Raw genomic sequence first — 25715 nt, 5'->3', positions numbered from 1 at the left:
GGGGGTACTCGCTTCGGTCGCCCGCTTCAACGTGCGCTTTCTCCCCCGTGTAGCCTTTGCTGGAGGAGGGCGAGACCTGGAAGGAGTGTCAGCTCGTCCAGCAAGTGAGCGGCGAGGTGAGGAGAAAACCTTTCCAGCTGTTCCATTGCTCTCCCTTCACCCACCCCCGTCCCGCTTCGTTCCCTCGCAAATCTGCTCCTTGAGCTTTCCACTTGACACCCCCTCCCCACCCCTGCCACGCTTTTCCTCCAAAAAATAATTGCTTTCTTATTAGGAATAAAAATACTTACATGATGGGGGGGGGGAACTCAAGTGTTATTACTTTATTAAATAATAGCAACCTACCATCTAAATTTGGTGTTGGTAGTCTGCAACAACATTCGAGTGGGTGGCTGCAAGTAAATTTCTTACTTGAAATAGAAGATGTAAGGGATCAAGCGCAGATATTTTCCCCAGGATTTTTGCACGCTGCAGTGATAACTTTCCATTTGGCAACCTGGTCTGGCACTGAACATGCTCTTTGTGCAAAAAAACCCCTGAAAGCTCTAAGATGAAGAACACCACCTTGCACTTTGGCCATGCACAAGTAACTAACCCAATTACCTAAGTCTATGTCGTTCTAGATGGGAAAAGTGCTTTTCCTCTTTCCAGTGAAGCAATGGAAAAAATTGTCTTGAGTCTGTTTATAGCTTCTTGCTAATGCTGAATAGCTGCACTCAGGTCGCATCTCCTTCCTAAAAAAGCACTATGGTTTTGAACTCCAGGTCACAAAATGGATTCAGACAAACCAGAGGATCAGAAAAAGCAGCAAAAAGAAAAGAAAGCAGGATGAAGTTGTTTTCCAAAAGGTAAGGGTTCATGATGCGTGTTTGTGTAATAGGACAAAGGGCAGCACATCCAAAATGCTTTCCAGTGACGCCCTCTTACACCCTATAGACACGTTATTTAGCTTCTTCAACAAGGTGATAGTAAAAGGGTGTTACTGAGAAAGTTTCCGTGTCACTATGTAATTACAATAGAAAGAAATTAATAATATTTTCAGGTGCCTGTAACTTAGGAGACACAATTTCCCTGTATTTGTATTTAACTGGAACATTCTGAAGAAGAAAGAAGAGTGCTTTCATCAGAGAAATAAATAGCACTTGGGAGGTTTTGACAGGACCTGCACCACTATTCGCAATTTTCAGATACTGGTTGTTGAGAAACAGTTTTCATGGTACATATTGGGACAAAAATAGATGGGATACGTATGTTGAAACAAATGTTCTGACTATGCAGTTGCTTATTCATTCAGAGGGTGAGTTTGAAAATCATCTATTTGCAATATAGATTTCAATTAATGAAAATGTGGCTGGATGGTTATTTTTAAAATTACTACAGAGGATTTTTAAAACTGAATACAACCTAAATTAAGCTGTCTTTAAACTGGTGATTTTTGATTTAGCTATTGTGAAGCGTTTGTTCTATAATGTTGAATTCGCCATTTAAATCACAATGTAGAGAGGTAAGTAATTAGCTGACACTTCTACTAAATAGCTGTTTTCTGTCCTCTGAAAAAAAAAAGGTGAATAAAGATGCATTTCCAAATGCATTATTAGAACCATGTTTTGTTGCTTGCTTTACTTTTACAAAGGAATTTATAATTATTATTTTAAACCCTTGTTACCTTTAAAGGATTAAAATAGCAGTGTGTTGTTTTGCTGTTTCAACAGTGCTTCTAGAATGCATGATGAATCATTGCTGTTTCTGTAGCCAAATTCTTGCTGATAGCATGGCTGCCAACTCCTGGGATGTGTTGCCTTAGTATGGGCATTGCAGTATATGACAAATGTCTACAAAGTGCATTGTTGTGTGGGGGTGATTTACCAGCTCCATGGTGAGATAAAAAACCACCAAATAGTGTCTTTTAATTCACTACTTTTTTTATTTTGTAACTGGAATACATCGTTTGGGAAAGATGTTCCGTGTTGTTATACTTAGAATGACATGATCTAAACAGACATAGCATAAACTGTTGCACCAAATAATTCTATTTCTGTTTATATTTCTGTATGTGAACATTTGTTTGCATGTATGTGTAGCATTTGTATTTACAATCATTTTATGTTAAGATGAAGAAGAATTTTTTAATTTAAAAAATGTATCTTCATGTGAATTTGTGAGCAAATTGGATTGACGGTACAAGTAGGCCTAGTACAAGCTACAGTCTGCACACCTTGTGAAGCAATTTTTAAATGGTACGAAGTAGGTCCTCTGCTATATCTTAACAGTAGGCTTAAAGGTACCTTATGCTGTTACAGCCCTCCTCATCCCTTTTTATAGGAGAATGCTTCCTCAGTGCAAAACCCCTTTGTACCGATAAAATTCCATTTCTCTTGGGGGGGTTGTTTTCCTCCTACTGCTCCAAGGTTTGTGAGAGAGAACGTCAGCATGTAGGCTTGCCGTGTTGGAAATGCAAAACCCAATGTGTAAACCTAAGATACACTCACTGTTTTTGTTAAACGGTAATTCTCGAGTAAGATCTGTGAGCAGAAATGTGAATTAAAATTGAAGGCAAGAATGCACATTGTCTTCTAAGAGCCATAAGTATTAATAATTCTTGGAGGTTCAGTGCAGATTCACATCACTGCATCAGCAGGGTGCTTAACCCCATGGGAAGGAAAAGGTGTAACAATAACCTTACATTTGGTAGCGGAACCGTTGACTAGGCACTGAGGGTGGGATTCTTCATGTTCCTTAGAAGTTTGGTCATTGCAATGGCGACTTTTCCAATGCAGTTAGAGACAAGAGAAGAGAAAAAGAGCGAGGGACCTCTCTGGTGCTGGCAGAGCTTTATTGTATTATTTGGTGTCAGAGTTGGTTACAGCTAGGTTTCCAATATGGACTTAGCAGTCAGTGTGGTACCCAGTCAGTGTGAATGGTGCTAACCTCCGTTCCATTAGAATTCTTGATTTTTAGCTGTTTTCATTTTGGCTTGTAGCAGAAATGGCATAATACAGCAGTTGTGGTACTTCTTTGGGGATAAACAAGAGAACAAGAAAGAAGAAAGCACGTAATGGAAATGTAAGGCACCCATGAAGAAAGTAGCAGAGGTAGGAATGAAACCATCTAGTGAGAAGAGCGAGGTGAGAAGCAGAGCAATAGGTAAACAGAGAAGTCAGAGAGCTGGTACCAGCTCATATCACAAGTGTAAGGAAACTGATGTATTTTGCTATATCTAGAAAACTGAGCTTTGTGTTGATCTTGCTTATCCTTTCAAAACAATCACTAACTTATTAAATGTAGCTTCTAAACTTTCATGTGCCTGTGCTGTCCGATTTTCCTCTATCATTTTTTTTCTTTGTGATAGGAAGTCCTATTTCTAATACAAGATGGATGACTTTGCTATACTGAGACACCGCCAAATCAAAGCAACTGCTTCTGCATCCAAGTACAAAATCTAGGACAGAGAGATAACTCTGTATGGAATAAGTGAAACAGAATTGTGGAGGAAAGGTTGCTGACAACTGCCGGGGAATTACTTCTTGAAAAAAGTTGCCTTCTAAACAGTTAAGTTTGTAGGAGCTGACTTTACATACGCGTGTCTCTATTTAAAGAACATTTGAAGATACCACGTGCTGGATAAGAACTGTTTAACTGGTAGCGTTAACTGCACTCAAGGGGCATATGAACCAGTGGGGAAGCTTGTGTAGAAAGGTGTGGTGCTGCTCTCCAGTGTGGACCCACATATGATGGATTACAGCAGCGTAACAAATTCTGTGGGTGAGAAAGACTTTCAAGTCAGGTAACTAGAGGGTTCTTGTTCTTTTGCTCTTCTTCTCTCGCTCTCTCTTTTTTTTTTTTTCTCTTTGAGCTTTATTTCCTTTCAAACTTTTTTGCTCCTTTGTCTCTGAAGTAATTTTATTTTCATAGCAGCTTTTATTACAATCTTTCCTTTCTGAATGCTTCTTTTTCACACCTCTTTTCTTTCTCTGTTCTCCTTTGTCTCCTTTGATCACCTTCAGTACTGTTCATTACTTTCTATTTATTTTCAGTCACTTTTTCTGTTTCATAAGTTATCTTTTGCTCACCTTATTTTCTGCTTATGGTATTCTGTAGATACTCTTTTTATGACGTGTGTGTGCACATACACAAGTTAAAACCCACTCACCCCTTGCTTTTTCATCCTTCCTATTATTATACGTTCTTTACTCATTTAATCTTATGCTGTCTCTTCATCTTGTCATTTAGTTGGTCAGCGTATCTAGCAATCAGAATGTGTATCAATACAGAGTGTTGTTTGTGTGAGAAAATTAGAGAGGGTAGAACTGAGTTTGGAAAGAATTGGTTGATTAAAATTAGCGTTTTATTATGAAGAGTGTGATAGAATTGCTAGCTGTTATTATTATGTTTGTTGTTATACTGGACTGTGCCTGCTTGAAAAAAGGTTCCATTATCCATGCCAGTGCTGAGTGTTAGGCAGAAGAAAACAATCTTTCAATCAGACTGGTTGAGTTGTAAGCATGCGGTCTGTATCCACTGTGGAATTTGAGGGGGCACATGTCTTTTTATTAGGAAACTGATTCACTTTATCTGAAGTTCAGTGTTAAAACATAAAAACTGCTTTGAAAGTATTGCAGTGATAGCACAAGTGTCATAGGATGAGATAGCAAAGATACACAGTAGTGTCGGGAGCATTGAAATATGTGTGTATGTGTATACTAGGTAAGGAAGATGATTTATGCAAATTATCAAAATTACATTTGTCTATTTCAGTTTTAGTTTGATTCTATACTGAAACTTTGAGGAAGAATTCAACTTTCCCAGAAAAAAATCTGCTGCTTTCTCAGAAATACTGTTTTCATGTGTTCAAAGTTTGTCTGGTAGTTTACTAAAAATGTGATTGTCTTTGTTTTTTTCCTACTGGTTGTTGCTGTTGGCCATTCTTCTTACTTCAGAGATTTACAATTGTTAGTATTTAAGCTCTGTTTATAACCTGAGCAAAAAAAAACTTTGTTGAAATAACTGTTAAGTTTCTAATAAAATAAAAAAAAAAAGAAAACAGTTGTGATATGTATGACTAATGCTAAATGCTATAACTCTTTGTCCTTTAACAATGAATTCACCAGTTTAACTGAAACACAAGAAACAAATCTTGTAATTCATTAAAATGAGTTGTGGTGTTATACTTCAAGGAGAAAATGTTTTGAAGTCACAGCAAAAATAGCTAGGGAGAAGAAAATACAATGTGGTAAAAGACAGCTTTTATTTAACTAGGGAATTTATTCAGGATGATGTGCTTCTGCTAATTCAGGTGAGGGAATATTAACATATAATGCATTAAAGTTACTTTAAATTTTAATTACCATGTATTTTTTGTTTCTCAAAATTAATGTTTTTACTTGAATCCACCAAACTGAGAGTCAAAGCAAGGATCAAATCTGAAAAATACCTCTTGAGCTTATGCATTGTATACTACTTAACAGCTGAAAGAAACATGGTAAAAAGTCCTAACGTGTTCTTTGGAGTGTTCGGTGGAGTCACTATGCTGTATTTTACCTTTCCAAATTCTGTTAATCTCATGAAACTTTCTAGGCACCCTGTAAATGTATTTGCTGGCCTTCACTGATTGCAGATAACATGTAATCCCTTTGGCAAACAGGGATTTGGATGGAAAATGTCATGTACAAGACCTGAATTGCAGTAAACGTTAAGCTATCTGAGAAATAGAGCCTGTCATTTTAAAAACTTTTCCCCTGAATACATATGAATATAATTTTAGGCCATTAAAACTAAATATTTTCACCATTTAGTTTTCCATCCCCATAAAAACATCTGTATTTATGGATTGTTTGGAAGTGGTAATTGTACAGCTCTAAAAAACCTAGTATTTTTTAGGATGGTTCGGCTTCAAAGTTCATTTAAGAAACATTTAATAGAACAAAAAACCACTATGTCTATGTGTAACCAAAAAAAAAAAAAGTGGAATTTTTGGTTTAGCCATAATAATAACTTCAAAAAGTTTAGTTCAGTTCTGACCTCAGTATCAGCTGTATCTTATTTGCACTAGTGTTCTGTCAGAATCTTCGTTTCCTTTTTAATTGCACCCGTCTCTATTAGCAAGGAGGTGTTGTTGCATAGCATATTTCAGATTGAGTCTCCCAGATGGGTATTATTATTATGTTGTCAAAGGGCAAATGTTCCCATTAGGCCACGTTCAGGCCACGTTTTTGGATCAATGAAGCAACTTATTCCCACGCATTTGATGATGCACCCGCTCCCTTTCAGAGTCAGAGATGACCATTTCTATATTGGGAGAACTCAGGCCAGCATGGCCATCTGTTGAAATAATTTAAAGTTTACAGATAACTACATCACTGTTAATTATAGTGGTCCAAGACAACAGCTATCCTGTGCAGCGAAAGATTAAGGTCACTTTAATGTAAAACACAAGGTCTGTGCAGTAAAGAAAAAGGCAGTTTTAGTGGAGAGGATTTTTCATTTTGATTTGTATTTGTAGGAAGAATTAGTTATACGCCTGTGATGGAGCATTAGCTGGCAATCAGTCTCATTGGAAGCATTTTAATGAGGCAATGTTTGTGCCTGTTATCATACGATACTAACAAGATGAATTACATTTCTGGGATCTGCTAATGCTACTAACTTTTCATTCTGCTGTTGTTTCTAGTTATAAAGCCCTATTTTTGATGGTTGAAATGGGCTCCTTTGTACCTTAGCTTACAAATACGTTTTGTCTTTAATAAAACAGGGAATAAAAAATATGAGAAAGTTTTGTTCTTTCCGAAATAACAGAAAAACAAAAAGTATTTGATAATTTTTAATACTTCTTTAATTCTCTGCCCTGCCAGTGTTTATGCAGTGAATTCTGAGTGGTGATGTAGTGAGCAGAGAGAAGGCTGTCCCTTTCAGGGCGTTTGAAACCGGAGCAACTTACTACATTTGGAAAAAAGTAGCACGCTGCTTTCAAACACTTCATAAGTTTTCTTCTACAGAATTTCCTATGGATTTTTTATTAGTTGAGAATATACACTTGTGCATGGCAGCTGAATAATCCACTTGATTTAAATGTCCCCAAGATCTTCTTGATGTGATTGACTGTAACGACTCCGAAGGAAGTTTAATGGTCTGCTGGCACAAACGTGTGCTTTATTTCAGTCTTACATGTGTTTTATTTCAGTCTTAAATTTATTACACATTGTCAGAAATAGGCTTAACAATTTTTTGATGACCAGTCTTAGCTATTGTCCTCATTTTATGTCTTTTTTCCATTTAGATTATGTCCACTTACTGTATAGTAAAAGCCCATGTACAGGAGTCTGTCAGCATGGACGTTGTTATTTAAAGAAACGTATGAGCACAGAAGGCAAAGGCTAGACCTTTTACAAAAGCAATTAAAAAGGTTTTGGTAGTTCTTAATCTGCTTTTTGATGGCCATAGTACTAAAAGTAGTCATGGGTACAACTGTACTACTGTCATCCCCTTCCAGCCCCTCAAGAAGTTCTTTTAGAGAGGGAAGGTAGCTCACTGTTAAAAGCAAACACATTCTTTGTTATTTTAATTAAACGGATAGGATTGAATTCTTAGCAGTGTGTAAATTGTACTATACTCATTTGGTCTGTGCTGCATGTATTTTCTTGGGTTACTTTTCTTGTGGGCGCAAACTGGGTGACTACTCACAATTGTCTAGCTTCTCTCATCAGATGCGTTGCTTACAGGTTTTGTGAAACCTATACCAACATTTGAAGGTAGACTACAGTATCTCAACATTAGCCATGGATATTTATGCTATATAAATGTATTTCTATATATGCTATATAAATATAGAAAATATTTTTGATCTGATGAGATACAAGATACAAGCTGTCTAATATTTGTCATTTTATTGGGACTGCTGTCTGCCTGTGGATGAGTGAGCAGAAAATATTTTCCTTTTCTCTTTGTACTATTAAGCTAAGTTCTTATCCTACACTGACCTCCACCCAGGCAGTCTCCGTACCTGAACAGCATTCTTGAAGCATAGGGTATTGATACCTAAATTTTTCACAGTTTTGATTTACAAATGATTACCAGGGACAATTTGCTTAATAAAGAAGGTAGAAGAATTTTGTTGTCCTCCTGTGCTATAACTGTGTTCTATTTAACAGTCATTTTTCAAGAAAAGCATTTCTTTTCATCCAGAAAAATTGCTGATGGAAAAGAAGCTTAGGCAATTATGTTGTTCTGTATGTGTCTTTCTCCCTTCTCTGCCTTTAATTTAGGCACCCATTGGGCATTTTCAATGAAACTTGTTAGTGCTCTAAATCTGTCATGTTCCTGTTCAAGATGCTGTGGGGCAAGCCCACATAAAGGCAAGGCCGAAGTGTGAGCTCCATCATTTCTGGGAATCCTAACAGATGCGTGAAGGGGAAGAAGTTATGATTGTCCCAACCACAGGAAACATTGCTGTTGACATTTTGAGCCTATGAGACAGTTTGGTCATGAGACACAAGTTCCTAAGAAATTGTATTTCATTACTTTTGCTTCTCACAGAAATTAATGTTTTGGTTTTATGAACTATAGCCTACATACTCTTCAGGTCGCATGCTCCAAATGTGGTGAACACTCATGTAATGAATTTGCCTTACAGTTGGTTTCCTTCTTCACTCCACACACAAATACCTGAGAAAAAAGGGGCTTAGGACTTGTCTTAGAAGACTGATGAGTGTCTTGCTTATGTTCTGTCATCCGTATTGCGAACGGAAATGAAATAAAGCTAGAGAGTATCAAATGTTTCCTTGCTTAAGATCCTGTTTATTTCAAAGAAAAGATTACCAGTGTGGTGTCTGTTCTGCAGTAACTATGGTTGTTTTGATTTTGTTTAAATTCAAGAGATTTCTCTGGTTTTTGGCTGTACTTCTGACAAATTCAGTGAAGCTACTCATATATTTAAATGCTTTGCTGAACCAGACCGTAGTCGTTCATCCTCAAGATCTTCTTTCCAAGTGACCACTTCTCTGTTTGAAGAGAAGATTTGACTTTTCCTAATTGCCCAGAGTGCTTTTAACTGGGAGATGTGGTGTGAATTTTTTTTATATCTTACAGTATAGATTAAACCATGGGGGGGGGGAGGATATAATATTTGAGGGAGGATAACTGTAGAATTCCTTTGCCTTAGGCCCAGTTTCCTTCTACGTCCTGCAATTTCCCTTTCCCTCTTTTGCTTGTTAAAGCAAAAATTAGAAGTAGGTGCCCTTCTGAATGTATGCCAGTTTATAGTGCGAGAAACCCACAAGGTGGAATTCTAAGTTTATCACCCAAATAAACTTCACCGTGGCTTGATAAATACGGCCTCTTCTTTTGACAAGTGTTACCCTGAGCAAGCCTCTTTAAGTTTTCAAATGTTTATTAAGAAATAGAAGGAAGTAAAAAGATTTTTATCTTTTGTGGAGAACAAGCAACACATGCATTCATATTTAGAAGTGATTGCTTGAAATGACTAGGAAGCTAGGGAATGTGATTTCAGTTTATCTGCCTTTATAGATCTGGTTATGTAAACAGAAGGTGCATTTTAAAACTTTTTCCAGTCTACGCAACTAATATACCCTAGATTTGTTCTAATACACCCTCTTATTTTTTAACATCTGTAATATTTTTCAAGGAATTAAGCATTTGCTCTTCTTTGAAAAACTACTATGCTTGTTTATCAACACAGGAGAGGAAACATATGACAGCAAAATGCTTGTCTGCACTACATGCATTGCTCCTAGTTTTACAGCAGCTCAAAGTTGCAGGATGAAGTTGTATAAAAGTAGCTGAGAGATTCTAGGCATCTCAGAAAATACTACCTAGTAGTGTGAAGATACAGTTTTGATGCAGCTGTTTGTTTGCAAAATGTCTTCTGCTGAGCAATTCCAAGGTGCCTTTTTTTTTTTTTTTTGTAAGGACCTCATTACCATTGCACGAGACGCCTCAAAAACGTGTAACGTCTGTTTTAAAATTCTCTGTCCTTCAGAATTGAAATAAGAATGTTTGTCTTGATTTTAGAGATGGTAAACCAAGGCGTGGAGATGCCAGTTAGATTGTACAAAGATATCTAAGAAAGCTGGGCAGGGCAAGGAAAGGGACGGAAGTCTTCAAGTTTGGTGTCTTAACACAAACCTTCACCTGAGGGCTCTCTATGTTATAAATACCACACAATTTTCCATGAAGCTGTTAGTGCTCTGTGCGCCAATGTACGGGCAGGTTGGTGATATTTTAACCTGCAGCAGCAATGGGACCAGACACTAGTGCTGTGACTTCATTCCCCCAGTAATACCATGAAAGGCCCAGTGCATATAGCAGTGTAACTGATAAGATGAACTTGAGCATGGGAGGATTCATTTTATCAATATTTATATTGCAATAGAACATACTTTCTAGTAATGAATTAAGGCTATGGTTAGTGGTTTCTGAGTACCAAATGTAAGTGTTGGCTCTGACATGTTTTAAAGGGTAATAATTTAATGGACAGCAATTTAACTTTTTGTCATTGATTGTCTAAATAAGTGTATGCAGTCCTGTAACTTTTAACACAAAGGGAGAGTAGAATAATTAATAAAAGCTTGCTAAATCATGTTTTTTTCAGTGCCAACAGTTTTGATTGTAAAACTTTCAGGCGTGGTATAATAGGGTGTTGGGGACATGGTACTTAGTTTAGAAGCCAGAAACGTGCCTGTGTGTTGTGTCTGCCCAGCATGGAAAGAGGTATGATGGACAAATCTGTTCCTGTCTTCCTAAGCTGGAAGTAGTGCAGAGCTGGATCCTAAGATACATAATTCTTTACTATAGAGGTATACTTATCGTAATGATGTATGTCGCTTTGCAGCTATGTAAGACAGATATACAGAGTTAAGTATCTTGTGTGAATGTCCTGTGTAGCAATCTGGTCTTCTCGTATAAAGTGGCATGTAAGTAAATACTTAACAAGTTATGTTTAATTAAAGTATCTGGTCAGACTACCAGATTCTCTTGTTTTGTCGGGGGCACAGGGACTTTTTCTGAAAACAAGCCATTTTGTACTTCCAGGGTGTATTTCATATCTTGCACTCGTTTTTAATCAGTTAAAGCCTGTGAATGTCCTGTATAGGAATTTGTTTGAAGTGTTTTTAAAAAGGGAGGTTGTGTAATATCAATGACCTAGATGGCGTGTAGACACTAAGTCTTTTCATTTGTTTTCTCTTGTACAGAGCATTGAGACAGGAAGCATTCTTAGAATTATTTTTAGATTGTTAAAAGTCAACCTTGATTTCCTCATGTAACAGTAATCCCTTGGCTAGGCCTGAAAGCAATATTGTTTACTCCTCCATGGTGCCATATGCTTGCAATTTTTTGCTTTATTTTGGGTGCCTGTGTGGTGTGGTTTTTTTTAAAGAAACTACTTTTTGTTGTGACAAAAAGATGGCTGAGCAATTGGAACTCTGGAATTCTGGTTTCCTCCTTAGCTTATATCCTGCTTATTTTCTATCTGAGCATTCAGCTGAGCAGTGAGCTATAGGTCCCAATGCATCTTTACACCTAGGTCGTGGTGTGGCTGCTGCTTTAGTTGATGTGTCCCTCTTTTTAAACTAAAGAGATACTGGGTGCATCATTGTGTTTCTGTAACCCCTACTGTTGCTCCTCATTCCATTTACAGTGCCAAAATCTGGGAAACTTCTACAGAGGTGTTGTCTTAAATGTGCATAGGCTGCAGAATTACTGAAACTTACTATGCTTTCTGTGCTATATAGATTGGGTAGGCAGTTTCAGGTTCTGCATCTTCGTAATGTAAGAATATACTCGGCCAAGTGTTTTGTTACTTGTCAGGCCAAGCTAATACTTGTAAAACACACTGAAGCTGGTAGATGTAGTGACTGTTAGAGTTCAGGGAGTTCCTGTTGTTGTTGCTGGTGTCTGAGCAATGTAAGAGAATTGAAATGTTAGTTGTTCTTTGTGCTAGACATCAGCTTTTCAGTATCTTACCCATATTTGTCTTGCAAAACAACTCGATGTTTCCAAATCATATGGTAGCTGGTGTTTGACTGTATTCCTTTCATTAATAAAAAGCTAGTGTTTTTCAGCTTATCTCTTCCTGAGTCATCATCATCTGAATGTTTTTATTACCCTCAAACCATGCCAAATGGTTAAAATGTTGTAAAAATGTCTTTTCGTGACAGAAAAAAAATCCCTTGTCATTGTGGAAAAGAGTTACTTTTGAAGACTATTATGTGACTTTTACTTGGTCGTAACACTGCAAGTATCTGTTAAAGTTTATGAAAACCTGATTATGGACACAGAAACATGAATTCTGGATTACTCACAGATGAAAGAAAAGCTCAATAATAATTACACAGAGGAAAAACTGGAAAGTGAGAGAAGTTGGATCAATAGGCCATCGCTTTCATTATTGTGATTCTAATTATATTAAAATTTTTATAATTTTGTAAGTCACAAAATGGGAATTGACCAAGCCATGAAGCATTATCGACACAATTTATTTGAGATTTTGTAGCGCTCGTTACTACTCATGTGTTGGCTGAGGACATCTAGGCAGGCGAAGGAAAGGAATTGTAAAAGGAAGGTTGAAGCTCGAGGTTTTCTCTTTGTGTTTTCCCTCCCCGGCCAGTACCTGCATTTTCCACTGTGGAGGCTTCTGTTCTCCTGTGGGAATATTACAAATAGCCCCACGGTGGGCCTGTAAAACACTCCAAAACTGGATGTAGAAGTAAAGTTGCTGTAAGTTACAGGTAAGGAGAATTTGGCTACTTAATTATGTTGTGTTTGCTGTTCATGTTAGGATGTGGGAGATGGGAATGAAAAGATACATGGAGGGAATGTCAAGTTAAAGATGCCCTTACAAGGATATCCTTCATATTCTGGAAGCTAGCATATAGTACAATTGGCTTTTTTTTTTTTTTTTCCAGTTTATTGAATTTATTGCCATCTTGGCTTAGTTAAGAGTGGACTGGGTGGGTGTTTTGCAATGCGGAGTCTTTCCAAAGCACTGGCAAAGATTTAACAGTAAATCCAGCTGAGTTCCCCTGAGGGTTTGATCTGAAATTCTGACTTTCATATTAAATTAGGCATGGTTACAAGACAAGAATTATTTGAAGTTTTTATGAAGCATGTGACTGACAGAACAGGCAACTGGGATGCAAATCATTTTCATGTATGTTTTCTTTGTTGGATCAAGAATATATTCAGGATAAAAAGGACGCAAAGAGACATAGATAAAAAACAACCCCCTCAAACTTACTTGCTTATTTCCTTCATTTGAGGATCCTCTTCCCCAAAAAGGCTTCCCCCTTTTTTCTAAACACCTGAAGCTTCATACAACTTCATACAACTATGCGGTGTATTTCAACCTGACAATGTTTTAGTGGTTGGTTGGTTGGTTGGTTTTTTTCCTGTTTAGACTTCAGTTGTATTTTTGAATACTTTAGCAAATGTCTTATGTGATGTCGCCATGGCCAAACAGACTTCCCATTTGTTTCCTTGGCCTGCTTTATATCTATATTATATCTATAATATATCTGTGAGTCCTTCTGGAAGGGTGCCTCAGCTATTCCTGCCAGCATTTTGGGTTATATTATGAGTGAGAATCATGAAATAAACGTTGTCCCATGCCACTTTAAGCAGAAATTCCTATTAAACTTTGAAATGACCCATCACCACAATTGTTTGGGTTTTGCTTTTTTTCAACTCAGAATTGTGCTATGCTTTAGAAATAACTGTATATTTGACAAGTTTAGATTCATGTGTGATTAGAGAAAACAACGTTAAAAATTTTGGCAGTCAGTCACCCGTCTGTGCTTGAGTCTTCTCCACGGTTCCTGCTGGTGTCAGGGTTAGCAGCCCTGGGTGCTTAGAGTGAAATGAAAGGTACAGCGACACAGTCATTAAGTCAGACTCTCCACAGTACGATATATCAAATGCAGTTCTTTTATTTTCATTTTCTGTCTTGCATCATGTCCCGTCTGCCTGCATTTTCACATGGTTTCTTACCATGATCCCTACCTTATTTTTCTCATTTCTTTGTAGGGAAGACTTGAGTTTCAGCAATCTCTTTATTTCCTCCCTTTGCAAAAATGGCTATCATGAGGGCGAAAATCCATTTCTAACCAGAGAATGTTTATAGATACACTACCGTAACGAATACCTGTCCTTTACCTGATTTAAACCTCTGTTAAACTATTTTTTTTTTCTGGTTTGCCTATGAAAAAAGGGAGAGAAGGTAAAAGGTTAATGTCTGCTTGCTTTGTTCTTTTTAATTGAATCAATGGGAAGTGAATAGATCTTTTTTTATGGAGCAACTTTGTGCTATTACTGATACACTTGTCCTTCTTTCTTTTTGTGCCATTGTTCATCTGTTCTTGTGGAAGATACTGCTGTCATAATATCTACTGCAGAGAGCTGATTCTTCATGAATGTGCCTGTGTTCATTTTATGAAGGATTTTGGAGCATGTTTGGATGCACAGAAAATGCTAAAACAAAAACTTAAAACTTCATTTTAGCTCAAACACCAATGACACCTCATGAAGGTATCTTCACCTTATTTGCCGTAAAAACAGGATCATAATTTGGAAGTGGGGATTACGCATGGCTGAAAAAACAGTGCATACTTTGGCTTCATCCAATAGCTCTCCCAGTCATTTTAGATGCTAAAGGAATGTGCAGTCATCTTCTGAGGACTAGTGCTTTTGAAGAAGGCTTTTCTGTTACAAAGTAGGCTGTTCCAGAATAGGGTTGGTTGGGTTTTTTTACCCAAATGGAAATAGATCAACTCTTAAATGTTCATCCAGATTAGATGTTTTTAGAGTATGCTGACAGTTTTGATAACTAGACTGGGTTTCCGGGGGAACAGTGGCTATATAGAGCCTTTGGTTTCTTGATTTAAGTTTGGACAAGATTGGCAATAGCTAAAAATTAGCTGTATCTAAAGGTTGCTGAGTGTTTTGGGGTGAGCTAAGCCATTCCTTATTTCTTCTCAGTAGGAATGGCTCCTAAAACAGCTAACAACAGAGTTGGTATTGCTTTAAATCCTTTTTTGATTGTTTCAGTAAAAGCCAAGGATAGGGTAGATTTGAAGATACTTATCAACATCTGAGGCTCTGAGTTGATGCTAGTTCTCTCAGCCCTGTGCCTTTTGCAGGCATTCCCCCTGGAAAGAAAAAAGATCAAGTTTTCAACTATTTACTCTCAGGGTTTTGTTTTAGTTACTTCATTTTTTAAATGTGTAGCATTCATTCTGGAAATCTGCAGTCCATACAGAGGAGAGAAGATGTGTTTGAAGTGAGCAAGATATCAGGACTAAATATGTTGTGTATAAGCCAGTCAATGTGAATGCTCAACCAAAAAGCTCTTTTAAAATTAAAACTATTGCTAGGTCAATTGGGGTGATGGTTGGTAAACTGGGGGAGGGCAAAAGACAGCCTATTGCCTTTCAGCAGGAGCTGCTGAACTTCAACTGTGTGTAAGAGCATCCACTAAAAAGCAGAGAGTGAATGTTCACAGTCACACCACAAGTAATTGGGAGAGGGCTGAGAGAGGAGAGAAGGAATAAATAGCCACTGTGGGAGGGAAACCCGAGTCTAGATGGCATCCACACTGTAAGTTCTCAGAGAAGGAGTACCTGTTCTTGCTAAGAAAGGCTGTGTCCCAAATGGGAATATCCGTCTCCTGGTGGGTGTTCAGTGTGCACAGCAATTCCCAACCTTCACAGCCTCCTGGCTAGTTCACTAGTGGGAAATTCCTGCATAAAATGCTTTGAATTCTGTATTCTTTCTAATGTCTTCACTACCATACAGAAGCCAAATGTTACAATCTTCCTTGACTATACTGCTTTAAGATTAGATAACAGGGGGACCCTTTTGAAGTCTTTATGAAAACCTCCGCCTTTGCTTCTCAGAACAACCTGGAAAGCTCCTGAAATCCGGGAGCAGGGAGCTTGGCAGGGAAAAGGCACCTTAAAACTGACAATGAGGAGTAGAATCTGTACATACTGGGATCTCTGATAAAATGTTTTTGGATTAACTAGCTGCAGGATAAATTATAACAAAAAGCAGACTGGTTAAACCGGGAGTTCCCGTTATTAACATCATAAAAGTTTTAAAAATAGAATTCACAGCAAACAGGATGTCTGGTCATAACTGTGCAGTTTCAGTTGCCTGGTATTTATGCAGTTGACCTTCTGTGCTGAGATCAGAGAGCAGTGAGGAGCCTCGTGACTGTGAATAAAAATCCTGTTTAATCTGATCACACCAACATGGAAGCTCCTGGAAGGAGTGGGCTAGCATTTCAGGGTAATGCAGCGAAAGGAATTAGTACCTCCAGGGAACAGCACACACGCTGCTGCTCCCACTTTGGGGGTGACACATCCTTTCTGAAAAGCTCTCGTTGTGGCCGGTGGAACTACGTTTTTTCTTTTTAATAGTAGTTTGTTGTTTTTTTTCTTCTCTGGTATTAACTTTAGAAGTAGACTGTCAGGAGTACAAAGATTTTAGATTCTAAGTTCCCGAATTTGTTGTACCAAATGAATTAACGAACCAATAGTTTTGGGAGGTGGGTTGTGCTGCCCAGCCGAAAGGACATCATGAGCACTCAGTGCATCACGGGAAGCATCCCCCACTGACCATTTAAAGTAGAACTATTAAGAAAATTCTTTATTCAACCCAACAGACAAACAGGCATGCCTGCAACTTGAAGTCTGGACCAGCCAGCACCAACATTTTAGCATGGGCAAGAGTTTGTGTTCACAGTCCCTGCCTTTTGTGTGATGGCAGATGAGAGAGTCAGGCTGGCTCCTGAGAGCTGGGGCACGTGGCGCTCTTCTTACAGCCCTATGCAGATACTTTCTTTCTTTTTTTTTTTTTTTCTGTATTCATATTGTTGTGAAATGCGGTCAGCTGTGCCAGCAACTCTGAGCTGAAATTAACCTTCTCTATTGTGTGCTTTTCTGTTGTTCTGAAAATTTCCATGTCTTTCAACTGAAAAGCAGGGTGCCTTAAGTCTTAAGGAGCAAATCCATGAATGTAACAAAAGACAAGGTAAAAAGTATCTGTGATACTACTTTTAAGACTTGATAGCAAATCTTGAAAAATGTTGAAAATAGTGGTAGCATGGTTGCATAAAAAGGAGGCTTAAGAATCAATATTAAAAGCCCTAAAAACAAGACTATCCTTTTTCAGTGTTTTGAAGAAACAGGCTGCTTCAAAGTCAGCATATCTCAGTATATACACATTTTTTCTTAATGCTCAGCTGGTTTCTTCTGAGTATTTGATATTATTTCAAGAACTCCTGAAACATTATTTAGTGTCTCTGAATGTGTATGCAGTTTCTATGAATCAATATTGTAGAAATTTTTTTTCCAGACAAGTGTACCTTGGTAAATAAATGAAATAACAATAGTATTGACAGAGGCTCAGAAATTTCCCCAAACCAGTGCTGTGGAACAGTTGCATGTCAGTAATAGACACAACATGTCTTGGAGAATGAATATGGTTGCCACAAATAGATCTTCTGGAGAGAAAAAAAAAAAAAAAGGCGGGGCGGGGAGAGAAGGAATTTCTGTTACTTTTTATTGATCTGGTGTCAATTTTGTGATGATTCACTGGGGTTAGTAAAGCTGTATATATAGATCTTCATTCTGGCTCGCTGTCAAGTTCTTAGGTTTTGGTAGTGCCCTACTTTCTGGTTTGGCTTCCTTTTCCTTTTAAAGGAGGACATTGGCTTACAGCATCAGAAATTCTGTTGTGTATCAACATATATATTAATGGCATACTTGAAATAAAAGTTATTTGAACTAGGTGTTCCTGGCTTATTTCTCAATGTCTTTTTGCCAAGCCATTTGTTTACTGAACCTTTGAAAAGAGAGATATAATTTTCAATTAACTGAAGGAATGTACAAGATTCAAACACCACGCCCAGCCTGCTTAGGAGGACAGTATTTTTTTTGTGTCTACATGCCCTTGAATTGTTAAGGGGCAGGTTTTGGGCTGATGTCAGTTTATAGTGGAAAAATACAAGTCTGAAGCTATTGCTTGAGAAGGCAAAATGTGTAGGTGAAAGCACAATGCTGGAAGAGCATACGGTAAAGGAGTATAGCTTTCTTAAAGAAATGTAACTGTATTAGTGGAATGGGATTGACGAAGAGCTCTAGTCAAGTTTTGATTTCATGACAGACTGCAGGAAGCTTTAAGATCTTATTTATCTTCTTAAAGAAGGCACAATGTGTGTATGTGTGTGCGCATACATATATATGGTTTTGCTTTGGCCACTCTTCCTCCCCCCAAAATAGAAAGAAATGATGTCTTTTAAGAAATGTGATTGTCAATTTTTAATTGGTTTTGTTATAACTTTTTTTAGTTTAAAAGAGGTGAATTTAAAAGAAATTTAATAATACTGCTTTTTTGACCTTGTTGGGAAAGCACGATTAATCCCTTTTTAAACCCCTGCTTGGTCCTCTGCAAGAACCTTGCCTTTTCCTGTGCCATCTATGTTTCAGCAAAGTAACTAGGCTTGAGTAAGACCACACGCATGTTTGCGTCTGTGACAGCAGAGGATGTGGATTTAATCTGAAAAGGTGGATTGGTCTACAGCAAATGTACTTAACACTCACAGAAGACTTCCTTCCTCCCCACCTGATGTCCTCGCCAGCTGTCCCTGCTCACTGCCTGCGGAGGTTCATGGGGCTGGTGTGGGCAGAGCTCCACTTACAACCTGACTGCTCTTTCTCAAAAAGTATGTTAGGGGCACAGAGAACTTTCCTCAAGGGTGTGGGGAGACATTCAGGATGGTCCCACAGCTCAGGTGGATTGAAGGTCAGACATCAAGTGTAGAAGGCCAGGTCCTTAGGTGCACGAGGCTGTGCGGAGGTTGTGGGCAGGGTCTGCATTTGTCCCTGCTGACTTTGAAGGCATCCAAGAGTCAGCCTGTCATAACCTTCTTGCTTGGTCCCTTCTGCTGTGAAGTAGCCATAGTCGTTCTCCAGAGGACATTCTGCCAGTATCACGCAAGCACGGAGTATGTTGCAGCTCCTCACTGCGACTAACGCTAAAAGGCTTGAGATGGAAGTTTTACAGTATTTTTTAAGTCCCTATGTTACCAATTTGTACGCTCTGGAGGGATCAGGAAAATAAATTGCATGACTTCAGGGAGTAAACTTTAAGACAAATACCAGAAAAATGCCAAGTGTGCTCTTTCCTTGGTTCTGGACCTAAACTATCACTGTTCTCCCTTTCCCCATCCCCTTATCTCTCAGAAGGCATGAAACTGATGCTTTTTATATTTTGTGCGTGCATCCACAGGACAATGAAAATCCACAAATACTGCACTGTGAATCAGCAATACATTATTATTGATGGTAGGTTTTCATAGAATAGATCATTAGCAGTCACTCCTCCATTGTGGATTGATAGTAACTTGGTTATATTTTAATGGTTCCCTTAGTCTGATTTAAACTCCTTCTGCTTAAATGTCAGTAGATACTTATTTTCGTTTTTAAATTACGACCTTTATGAAAAGAAGAAAAAGAGAGGGTTAATAAAATCATAAAACCTAATCTCATTCAAGATTCAACAAATTCTGTTTTTTGAGTCAAAAGCTCAATCTTCACTTTTCATTTTTGTTTGTATCACAGTGCTGTATATAGGAGCACAAGGCAGAGGCTGATGCATGCCGCTCGGTGAAACAGACTGCATAAAAGAGTAAAAGCAGCTTTTTAGCCCAAACCTGACTTTGTCTTTCGTTAGTCAGTCAGACATTTTAATACTGGGCCAATTTCAAATGTAGGCAACATAGTTCCGTAGTGATGAACTATTCATAGGCTTTCAGTCCTTAAGCAAGCTCTTTGCCAGCATGTGATGCCTGTGTCCACAGAAGTCCCCATTTAGTATACCCCAGTGGAAGGACTGGCAGTTTTTCAAGTGGGGAGAAAGACAGGACTGAAGAGCTCAGATTTAGCTGAAATTAGTGCAAGTTTTTACAAAAGTGGTACACACACATTTACTGTTCTGGGAATGCAGCCACTGGATTAGTGTTTACAGATCTGGTCTTTTAAATTCTTTTTTGTGGTTTTAAGTTTACTTTTGAATTTGGAGTTTAAATGTGAGGACTTGGGAAAGGCGTGTCTGTTTCGTGATGGAGAAGTACTATCTGTTTTAAATGAAGTGGCTTTGTTTAGTCCCATGTCACATTTAGCTTCAGTGATTCTGTGCTTTATAATCCATATAATGGAGTTACTTTGTGTGTATTCCATGTAACAAAATGGTTTAAAGCAAATGTCACTATGTACATTTTCTCTTATGAAGCTGTGAACTGGTATAAGCTTCGTGTAACCTAAAGAGTGCAATGGTGCTATACTGGGTGTACAATGTAGAACAACGTAGAACTTGGTGCTCTCAATCAGCTTACAGAGAAGCTCAACAATTTTATGATTGTTTTAGTTCCACTACATAAATGTTCATACTGCCATATTTTGGCAGTGTAGTGACAAAAAAAAAAAATCTGTTTTAAAAGGTTATGAAAGAGTAATTTAAAAGTCCAAATATATTAGCTGTTGTTCTAATTTTTTAATTCTCCCCCTTCTTGAAAATATTGAGAAATTCAGTTGCATAAACAGGAAAGTGACTGAGCTCCTCCAGTAATCCACTGCAGGTTCAGTGTTTGTGCCTTTCAAATTACAGTGGCTACACATAAACAATGTAATGAGTTGTTCTGTGACCCGTACAGCATGTATAGATAGAACGGCTGCACCCAGCAGTTTCTGGATCTTCTTCCACAGTGCAGAAATACCACATCATTTAGCAATATTAGAAAGATCAGTTTAGAGAGATTAGTGTAAGATAACAGAGAGACGATGGTCTGTTCAGCCACATTACAATAGTACGGCCGTAAGAATAGGTACGCCTAGTGACTTGGATTGCTTTTCATAGTTCTTTACAGATACAGTCAGTACTTTGCTTTCATAGGGAAAACACTTAGTGTTTCACACCTGTAGCAGTGGAGGCAAAATGATAAGCTAACTGCAAAGGTTTGGGCTAACATGTACTAGATCAGACATCTGTGTGCCAGATACACATGCTTCTGGGACAGTGTTTCTTCTCAGTCGTCTGCACAAGATGCAGTTCTTTATTTAAGGCAGCTTTAGATGGGTTTCTGTGAAAGATGGAGATTACATCATTTTTAGACAAATCATTAGATTTGTCTAAATCAGACAAATCATTTTTCCTTCTTAACAATTCTTCCATCTTCATCTGCCTTTCCTGTTTTTTAGCAAGTCTTTTCCTGCTGGCTCTTGCTGAGACAGTGGCTCTGAATTCTTCAGCCATTGTGTTTGTTTTGCCATGGTGGTTGTTACCTGCAGTGAAGGAACTTTCCTGGGTGTCCTGGGGGTTCCCCTGGACTTCACCTTTTCCAGATGAGACAGAGCAGCTCTGTGTAAGCTCTGGAGGGACAACTATGGAGCTTCTGCATCCTTAGCTGGATGATGGGCCTCAGTGAACTAGGTGGCTCCGTGTGGAGCCCTGTGAGGAAGTTGTGATCCTCTCTGCAATTATCTCTGTTTGATGATGGTTCGTCACTGGCCATCAGCCAACATATTTTACCCAACTCTTACAGAATGAAATCAGATTCATCTAAAAGTACCTGCTTCCCCTAAAACTGTAATGCACACTGGAATTAGTTATTTTTTTCTGAATGAGTAGAATCCCATTTGTGTATTACCAGTGGGTAGGTTTGGGGGGGTTGGGTTGGGGGTTTTTTTATTACTCACTATTAGAAAAGTTTGCATTAGTACAGTATTCTTGTTGTTCTGCCTGGCTTACTCCAAGTATCTTCTTCTGAGCTGTTGAATACCAACTGCCAAATAATTTTCCACGTCCTGTATTCCTCTTTTTTTTTTCAGGGAGGATGACATTGCATGCACAATAAACAACGTCAAGGCATGATCTTACAGCCCCTGAAGTTGCTGGCTGTGTTCAGGCTAGGCTGGATTCTTCAGCCTTAAGATCCTTCGAGGTGTAGAACTGTTAATAGCTGGTAGCTCCTGCCTCAGTTGACTTGAGAAGCCACCCTAGTGCCACACAGGTTTTTCTCTCCTTTCTGCTAAAGTTCAGGCAGTGGCCTACCTCATGCTTCTCCAGCACTGCTACCAGGAAAGAGATTATATCTGAAAATTTAGTCCTCTGCCACTACATAGCTTTGAATGGCAACCACAAGCTCACTTGCACAGAGGGTTTTATCTAAATTACGTAAGTCATTCTTTCTTCCCCTTTGCCCTTTTCCTTAATTGTTTCCTACAATGATATATTTGCTTCAAGGACATTCCCATCTGATTTCAGAGGAGAGGAAGAAAGCTGATCAGCTCCCAGGAAATTCCTTTGGTAACTGCAGGGGCTGAGCTTGTGATATTCTGGTATTAATAGTTGCTATTCAGATTTTATGGATACTGTCTTTCACCTTCTAAAAGGATTGAAGATTATTTTAGTCTTGTTTCCTATCACATATGCTCACATAAAGCTAATTGCAGTGTATATGTGTTTATCCATATGTTTTCTCCAGTAACCTGGCTTATTTAAATCAAATATGACAGAAAGAGAGATGTCAAAGACAGCTAATACAGTAAACACTAGCCAGATAGAGGAAGGAGAGTCAGTAAATAATGCCACTGAAAGAGAGCTTGTGATCTGTTACACACAGGGAATCTCTCTGTAGAAAGGCCCTAGAAGGACCTGAATAAACTTCGGGTGAGTTTACAGTCAATCTCAGGACACGCATCCAGTTACTGCATGTAAAGCTGTATAAGGGGAAAATACAGTTTTATTTGTTGCGATGCTAGCAACTCAGTGCTTTTGTTTCACTGCAGTGTTTCATGAACCAGACTACCCAACCACGTATTTTGCTTTCTCATACCCTCAAACAGGATGACATAATGTCATCAAGGCAAAGGCATGTATGATAGGACAAATGCAAAGGTAGTTAGTATTACATTCTGATGAGGTCTGTAGATTAATTTAGGATCTTGGCCTAACTGTTGAAATATCTTGGAAGGGGATTGGAGGGAATGCAAAATCTGCTAGTGGTATATTTCCTAGTTCTTATTTGTGAATAAAATTTTAAGAAAAGTCAGATCAGGTGGTGTAGAGGGTCTTCTTTCAGCATTGTGAAAAAGGGTGTTCGAGTGTGAGGATTTCTCTTTTGTTTTCCCAAAAGTTAAGTTATACTGCATGTGGATTGATTTAGACAGAATCAGTGCTGAGCTCCACCCAGGTTGTCCAGTCATTGTAAAACTCATACTGTCTCCAAAGCTGGACTGAGACTGCTGAGCCAATTTTGAAGCACGTTGCTTGGCCTCTCCCACAGAGCGCATGTGAATAATATTATTAGAGAGGCAGAAGTATTTTTCAAACTGTCTTACACATTAATTTAAAACACAGGTGGAAACTTCTCCCAGCTTGTTTAGGTACGTTACTTTTCTCATAGTCTAGTAGTTCACAGTATTCAATTAAATGTGCTGTGTGTGCATCATTAGTTAAGATGAATTACACTTCAGTAATGAAAAAGAACCCATTTCTTAAACTTGCATAAAAATAACAGAAATCATCTGATTTTTAATTTATTCTTGATTCATCTGGTTTGCTCCTCTGCAACTGAAAATACTGTTACAAGTGTATCTTGTTTTACTTAATTTCCTCTTCAGGGAAAGCCTGCTCAGGCAGGGCTTTTACTACATTAATCTTATTAAATTTTGCCAGCGATCTGCTTCCCTGCCATGAACTTTGGCATACGATGGAAAGGAGGAAGAGAGAGAGACAAGCTAACATTCTTAGTGACTTTGGGCAAAACAACTGGCAGCCCATCACAGCAGGAACCTAGAAGTCTTATATCATCTGTATGGAGAGAGCAAGCGTGCCCGTCTCATGTTCCACCTGAAACGACAGTGGCCTGTGAAGCAGGTTCTGTTTGATGTTGTGCCCAACCTTAAAGGACAGAAAAATCTTCATTCTCACGCTTAGTAATTGCATTAACTCTGTTGTAGGATTTTTAGTGTGCTGATTCACATCTTTGCCTGGCATCATAGGGATGAGGAAGCAAATACTGTTTCCAAATTTTGTTGTAAGCCACATATGTGCATATGGGTGGTTAGTGCTTGCGTGCATGACAACTGTCAAAGTTTTTACTCTTGATTTTTCAAGAGGCCCATCTCTGGCTGGCATGGCCTGTTGCAGCTGTCAGGAAAAGCAGATCGGTGACCATTTAAGTCAGTTAAGATCCTTCCATTTTCTCCCCCCTCACCCCCTAGTATTTTCCATGTTGTCAAGCTTTCAGAAATTGCGAGAACTTACAGGCTGTTCTTTCATGAGTATGCATCTTCCTTCCAAGTTTCCTTACAGAACTTAGGGGAAGAAGCGGCTTGATTAGTTTCCCCCAGCCCTGACTGTGGTCCGCCATGGTATGAACCATTAAACTCATTAAGCTAATAGCAAAGAATGGAAAACAACAAGATCACAAGGAAGATGTTATGCCTGTTCTTCTTACCCAATCCTTTCATTCTCTGAGGATCTGATAGGCACAGGGAACTTAAAAAAGACTTGGGGTTTGCAGTCACCATCTGGACATCTGTTTGTTTGGTCCTCTGTTGGCCTTTTTCTTTTGTTCTCTTCCTTACTTTTTTGTCTCTCTGCCTCTCTTTCTCAGCTGGGTGACAGAACGATCTTAATATCCTTCTCCCTTGTAATATGCACATAAGATGAAGAACGACTGCTTTAAATCAATCCTTACATACATCGCAGAAGCACCCTGCAGTTATGTCAGCTGGCAGATTCTGAGTGCAGTATGTTTTATTGCTTTGCAGGCCAAGAGGTCGTGCAATGATGGTGATCTTCGTTGTTCTTATTTTCCACCCAGTGTACCGCATCAGCTGTCTTCCAGCTGATGAAGGCGAGTCCTTCAAAGACCAAGCTCAGCTTTCTCAGCCTGGGGGGGTGGGTGGGGGGAAAGGGGAAGACTACAGACAACTCCCTTTGTTGCAAATGAGGGAATACAGTGCCTCTTCAGGAATACAGGGAGAAGCTTGGTCTTGCTTGCTGCTGTTGTGCAGAGTAGTTGCGTCTGTTGTAGCGAGCTGTTGCATGTAGTGGTATGATACATCATGCATTGGAAGATTTCCAGCTTTGACCGCGTAGTTTGACAATATTTTCCATGTCAGAAAGAATGATGTGTAATAGCCTCTGAAAGTAAAATACATAGAAGAAAACTAATCTTGAACCTAACTTTTAAAATAATCAGATATATTTACTCAATTCCTGTTGAATCTGATTAAGTGACTGTCCGAAGGGTAGATTTTGATGTCTGGAGTGGACTGTGAGACAAGCCTGACCTGTCTAGCTGAGAGAACCATTGGGTAAATGCAAAGCATAGCAAATATTGGTGTTTGTAAAATGCTATGAGCAGGGACATTAGTTTATGATTTTAAAAGGGAGTGCGCTGGTGTGTTTGCTGTTGAGAAGTATATGCCCCTCCTTGCTCTGCTTTGCTAAGCAGTGCTGAAAATTTGTAGTTGATCAGATCTCATGAATTTTCTTTATTTTCTTCAAAGTAATGCACCTGATATGAAAGAATCTGTCTCGTCTGAATTTCTTTTTGATTTCACAGTGTAACCATTTCACTCAAAATAGAAGTTTTAGGATAGGAAATATTGATATAGTCCTTTCTTTCTCAGCAG

At 38.5% G+C, this 25715-nt stretch overlaps 1 protein-coding gene across 1 annotated transcript in view; it reads left to right on the top strand.

The window, feature by feature from the left end:
* The window catches only part of LOC104287168 (chromosome unknown open reading frame, human C9orf3), a 221923-nt gene that overhangs the window by 147005 nt on the left and 49203 nt on the right, over positions 1–25715 (top strand). The window contains 2 exon segments of the mRNA XM_009885835.1: positions 54–116; positions 765–848. Coding sequence (XP_009884137.1) covers positions 54–116; positions 765–848 — 147 coding nt within the window.

This window comes from Charadrius vociferus, unplaced genomic scaffold (genome assembly GCF_000708025.1).
Source record: "Charadrius vociferus isolate BGI_N301 unplaced genomic scaffold, ASM70802v2 scaffold235, whole genome shotgun sequence".
NCBI classification, from domain to species: Eukaryota; Metazoa; Chordata; class Aves; order Charadriiformes; family Charadriidae; genus Charadrius; species Charadrius vociferus.
The sequence above is the reverse complement of the archived record's forward strand: the minus strand, read 5'-3'. Positions and strand labels throughout refer to the sequence as shown.